Source organism: Centruroides vittatus, unplaced genomic scaffold (assembly GCF_030686945.1).
Source record: "Centruroides vittatus isolate TY-2023 unplaced genomic scaffold, ASM3068694v2 contig_971, whole genome shotgun sequence".
NCBI classification, from domain to species: Eukaryota; Metazoa; Arthropoda; class Arachnida; order Scorpiones; family Buthidae; genus Centruroides; species Centruroides vittatus.
Genome location: NW_027122644.1, coordinates 208,393 through 214,446, shown reverse-complemented (window position 1 = coordinate 214,446; position 6,054 = coordinate 208,393). Strand labels below are relative to the sequence as shown.

General features: G+C 38.3%; 1 protein-coding gene across 1 annotated transcript; it reads left to right on the top strand.

The window, feature by feature from the left end:
• The first annotated feature begins 3,943 nt into the window (after nucleotides 1–3,943).
• On the top strand, nucleotides 3,944–5,585 carry LOC136985549 (tigger transposable element-derived protein 1-like). Its single transcript, XM_067282854.1, has 2 exons — nucleotides 3,944–4,904; nucleotides 4,948–5,585. Exons 1-2 carry the CDS (start codon nucleotides 3,944–3,946, stop codon nucleotides 5,583–5,585), a joined length of 1,599 nt encoding a protein of 532 aa, XP_067138955.1.
• The last annotated feature ends 469 nt before the right edge of the window (nucleotides 5,586–6,054 follow it).

The following is a 6,054-nucleotide window of genomic DNA, read 5'->3' as shown; positions in this document are numbered from 1 at the left end:
AGAAAGAAGATTTTGCACTTGGAAATGGAGACGTTATTGAATCCATGGAAGAGGGCGAGTTCTACAAGTATTTAGGATTCCAACAGGCCAAACTAACAGAACATGCACAAATAAAGCAAAGATTGATTAAAGAATACCAAAGTAGGTTAAATGCTATTCTCAGAACACAGTTAAATGCAAAACACACAGTTAAAGCAATAAACACATATGTCATCCCAGTACTCACATATTCTTTTGGAGTTATACATTGGACTCACACAGATCTCGAGCAACTCCAAAGGAAAACAAGAACAACACTTACTAAGCATAAACAACATCATCCTAAATCTGCCACAGAAAGATTAACCCTTCCACGTAAAGATGGCGGACGTGGCCTGATTGACATAGTTAACCTTCACTACAAACAAATACAGTCACTGCGAGAGTTTTTCTACAAAAAACAAGAAACATCACAATTACATAAAGCAGTAACTCTAGCAGACTCAAATAACACACCATTAAACTTACACTCACATCATATGGACACAACGCAACATATAAAAAGCATAGACACCATTAAGCAATCGTGGGCTCGAAAGGCACTCCATGGCAGGCATCCTTATGATCTGGCCCAGGATTTTGTTGACAAAACTGCGTCAAACAGCTGGTTAGCTCGGGGATGCCTCTTTGGGGAGACGGAAGGATTCATGATTGCCATACAGGATCAGGTCATAAATACTAAAAACTACAGAAAACACATACTCAAAGATGCAACACTCACGAATGACACGTGCAGAAAATGTCACATCATGCCAGAAACTATACAACACATCACCTCTAGTTGCAAGCTCTTGGCACAGACAGATTATTTACACAGACATAATCAAGTAGCAAATATAATACACTAAGAGCTTGCAAACAAACACAAATTAGTAGACATCCACGAACCATACTACAAATACATTCCACAGACAGTATTGGAAAACAACACGCACAAAATGTACTACGACAGAGCCATAATCACAGATAAAACAATTTACCACAACAGACCAGACATCACACTCATTGACAAACACAATAAAATCACATACATTATAGACGTATCCATTCCAAACACTCACAATATACAAAACGCATGCACTGAAAAAATTAGCAAGTACACAGAACTCGCCCAGGAAATAAGGCATCTGTGGAGGATGGATAGGGTGCTTATTTACCTGTTGTTCTCTCCTCTACAGGTGTCATACCACACACACTACACAAAAGCCTGGGCACATTAGAATTGAATAGAAACACATACATCACACTACAGAAGGCCACTATATTGAATACATGTCATATTGTGAGAAAATTCCTGAATACAGACACACACGCTGATACACTTCTTTAATTTCTGTTTTGGATACTATGCCTTGACTTTGGTCCGGCATGGTACACAGCCATCGGTGTTAACCGAGTATATCTCACTTAACACATAATAATAATTATATGAAATGATACGAAAAAACAGCAAACAAAGTTTCAAAACATATACAATAGAGCATCGATTATCCGACCCCCGATTAACCGCTTATCGGTCAACCGACCGCGTTCTAGTCGGCAAATTCAAATGTCCGCTAGTGATGTGGCGCTACAATATTTGGTTATGTCTTGGCTACTTTAATATTATTTTTGTTAAATATTTGCATGTTTTAGCTGGCAGCACTGACTCGACCATGAAAAGGAGGCTAGTGTTTAAACCAGGCCTAATACACTATACTAATAATGTATTTTTTCATACTTTTCGGTTATCCGACTTTTCAGTTATCCGACCAACCCCAGTCCCCAATTGAGTCGGATAATCGATGCTGTACTGTACAGTCAAACCTGTTTTTATGCGGTCTTTTTTATGTGCGATTTTTTATTTGTGCGGTTTTTTTGTGCGATTTTTTATTTGTTCGATTTTTTTATGCGATATTTCGGTTAATGTTACCTATGGTAGCGAACTCTGCGACGGGTAAATTTTACTACCCTACAATCTAGACGGCGACAGGGATTTTTTTCCCCACCCCTACATTACACGCGGCGACGGGGAATTTTTCTTTCTACCTTACATTTAGACGGCGAAGGGGAGATTATTTCTACCCTACGTTCTACGCTTACAATTCTAAAAAATACAAATTAAAAAGAATAGGATAACTTACTTTGTTTCTGAGCTTTTCCCATTTCTCCACGTTTCCCGTCGACAGAACTAGACTCTCCGGTACGTGACGATGCTTTTTTCCCCCTTTCGTCTTAACACTTTTCTCTCTTTTTTTCCATCTTTGTCTTGTGTTTTCTTTTGCTTTTTTGTCTTTCTTGCTGACATTAGGTGCGGGAGCAGCCGGAATAGTCTCTGGTTCTTTCCAACTAGGTATTTTTCCGTGACCGGGATGTATTCGATCAGTGTATGCCTACCTTTTTAGAAACACCCGAGGAAACTGCCGAAATACTCGTCGTGCACTCTAAACCAAGATAGTGCCGTATGAATGTCAAAAGATTCGCCCATGACATATTGCCACATTTCCTTTGAACGTTCCTTCGAGAGCCGAACTATTCCGCCAGCATTTTCGTCAAACGCGATTTCCGGTCACTGCGATAACTCGATTTGCATGTTTGGCCACATTTCTGGCAAAGTTCCTCGGTGTGTTGGAGGCCCAGTTTTACGGCAAATTTCGGTCCGCCATCAATTCTTTCGTCTAATCCTAATTCGGAAGACTCTGCTTCTATTAACTGATAAAAACGTCGCCCAGTACACTCTTTCCAAAAATCGTCCGACTCCAAATCGCAACTCGACATGACAAACTTGTGAAAAATCTATTCCAAAAATTGCCGAATACGCTTAGCAAATTTGTCAATACATTTATTCCAAGCACTTAAATTCACAATGTAAATTAAAATTATTATTAATTACCTTATAATAGAAAAATTCCAAAAGTAACAAAAACTCAAGAAAATCTTTATGCACGACAACATGCCTACTCCACTCTCGGGGGAAAAATTTGCATACTTCCGATCAATCGCGATTCTACGGATCAAAGCGCCCTCTACAGATTTCATTAATTGATAACGAAAACCCGACAAATTGCCCATCGCCATCTTGAATGTAGGGGAAAAATTTCCCCAGCGCAGTCTAGAATTTCCCCGTCGCTCTCTAAAATTTCCCTGTTGCCGAGTTCGCTACCATAGGTAACATTAACCGATTTTTTATTTGTGCGGTCTTCTTTTGTGCGATTTTTTATTTGTGCGGTCTTTTTTTGTGCGATTTTTTATTTGTGTGGTATAGTTGGCGACTAGTCTCATGCGTTTTGTCATGTCTCACCAGTGGCGTAGCGTGGGTGTCAGCCGCCCGGGGCGGAGGAAAATTCGCCGCCCCCTTATTTAGGTATCTCAATTTAAAAGACTAAAATATACAGTAATTCTAAAGAACTTTTCGGCAAAAACAATCATCATTATTGTGTGTTGTACAGGTGTATTGTATTATTATTATTTATTGTGAAATTTTGCCGCCCCCTAAAAGTGCCGCCCGGAGCGGGCCGCCCCTGCCGCCCCCACTACGCTACGCCACTGTGTCTCACGTTGACTTATTATAGCTAAATAAACTTATTATAGCATAAATGAACTTATTATAGTAATATTATTGCATGGATATGCGAAAAATGAAATAATTTGTTTTTTAAGTCAACAAAACACCACCTGGACAAAAATATGTAAAACAGACGATAGACAAGACGATGCAGTCAAGTGCTGACATCTGTTGTCAATAAATTCTACGTCTGTTTTAATTACGTTAATTAAACCTTCAAAGTGCTTTCACATTCCTGGACCATTAAGATAAGATTCATTTCAAAGCGTAAATTGAAGGTAAATGTACGTAGTATTATTTTTTCTATTTAGATATAAAATTTTAGGATTTTTATTTTATGTTTAGACATAATCCCTGAAAATGAATAAGGGCAGAAACAAAGCAAAGAGGAAGGCAATTTCCTTAGAAACTAAAACTATGATTTTAAAACGACTAGCAGAAGGTGAAGGATCCACAGCTCTTGGTAAAGAATTTGGATTAGGTGAATCCACTATAAGAGGCATACGAAAACATGCAGGTGAAATATATAAATCTACTAATTGTGCCACAAACGAAAGCGCTAAACGAACATCGTATTCAAGAAACATTTTGATAGAGAAAACGGAACAGGCGCTAATATTGTGGATTCAAGACTTTACTGAAAAACGAATCCCCATTGACGGAGAATTAATTAAAGAGAAAGCTATACGGTTTTATAATCAGCTGAAGGATTTAGAGCCGTCTTGTTCATCGTCTCACACTGAAAGCCGGAAATTTTCTGCAAGCAATGGCTGGTTAGTCGGGTTTTTACGACGACACGCACTTCACAATCTGAAGATAAAGGGCGAAGCTGCATCCGCTGATGAAACAGCCGCTAAAAATTATTCTAAAGTGTTAGCAAAAATTATTGAAGATGGTGGATATTGCCCGGATCAAGTATTTAATGCAGACGAGACTGGGTTGTTTTGGAAAAAGATGCCTAGCCGAACGTTCATCGCCAAGTCCGAGAAAACAGCAAGTGGTTTTAAAGCTGCAAAAGACAGAGTAACATTCTTACTTTGTAGTAATGCATCTGGAGCGAGAATGTTAAAACCGCTTATGATAAATAAATCATTGCACCCACGTGCGCTAAAGGGCAAAAATGTAGCTGAGCTTCCAGTCCATTTCATGGCAAATAAAAAAGCATGGGTCACAACACCTGTTTTTATAACATGGTTCAACGATTGCTTCGTTCCAGAAGTTAAACAATATATGACTGATATGGGGCTTCCTTTTAACGTGTTGCTAATTGTTGACAATGCACCCGGCCGTCCTCGTATAAAGCACCCTAAATGTGAAAATTGTATTTTTACCACCCAATACGACAAGTCTTATACAACCATTAGATCGGGGCATCATCGCAGCTTTTAAGAAACACTACGTGAAGTTAACTTTCAGATACATTTTGAAAAAACTTGAAAACGATGCAATAACCTTGACTGAAGTTTGGAAAAAGTTTTCGATATTGGACTGCATAAATCACGCTGCTGCAGCAATTACTGAAATAAAACAACACGCATTAAATGCATGCTGGAAAGCAGCGTGGCCAGAATGTGTCATCAATAGAAGTGCAACCGAAAACACATCAATGTTAACAACAGAAATCGTTACGCTAGCACATGGCATCGGCGGAGACGGGTTTAATACTTTCAGTGAAAATGATCTTGTCGAAATGATTCAGGATGAAACCGTATGGGATGATGACATTATAAATTACGTAACAGATGTTACTGATGGGCAAGAAGAACCCGATTATATGACAGCAGATAAAATCTATGCAGGACTCAAACTTTGCCATAAATTAGAATGTCATTTTCTTACAATCGATGCCAATTCTGAAAGAGCTTCAAAATTCCAAAAGGAGCTTCAATCTTGTATATCTGGCTACCGAGACATATACAAGCATCTAGTGAAACAACAGTCGTCGCAAAAACTGATCACCGACTACTTGGTAACTGAAAAAAAGTCAACTCTAAACGAGTGAGAGGTAGTATCTTCAAGTGACGATTTTGAACCAGTTTACCACAACAAAGTTCGCGTATTGTCAGACTACGAAGAATAACGGTTATACGTTTTGAAAAGTGTTGTATGTGCAAAATAAGTACAGTATATATGTAAATAAAATATTTTAAAATGTTCGCATGTGTATTTTCTAAATCAGATTCCAAAAGGTTTGGCGAGATTCCAAGTAGCTGCCAAGCTTCGTCATGATTTCGTTTAAAAAAGCAATTCCTAGTTATTTCGTACGGTTTTGAGTTATTTTCTATGTGAGACTTTTTTTATGCGGTCCCTATTGACCGCATAAAACAAATATATTTTTAATTGTGTTGCGAAAACTATTTTTTATAGCCACTCGTGAAGTTTCGTGCGATTTTTTTATGCGTTTTTTTATGCGGTCCCTATCCGCATAAAAACAGGTTTGACTGTAATAGAGAACTGAAATGTATAAATAT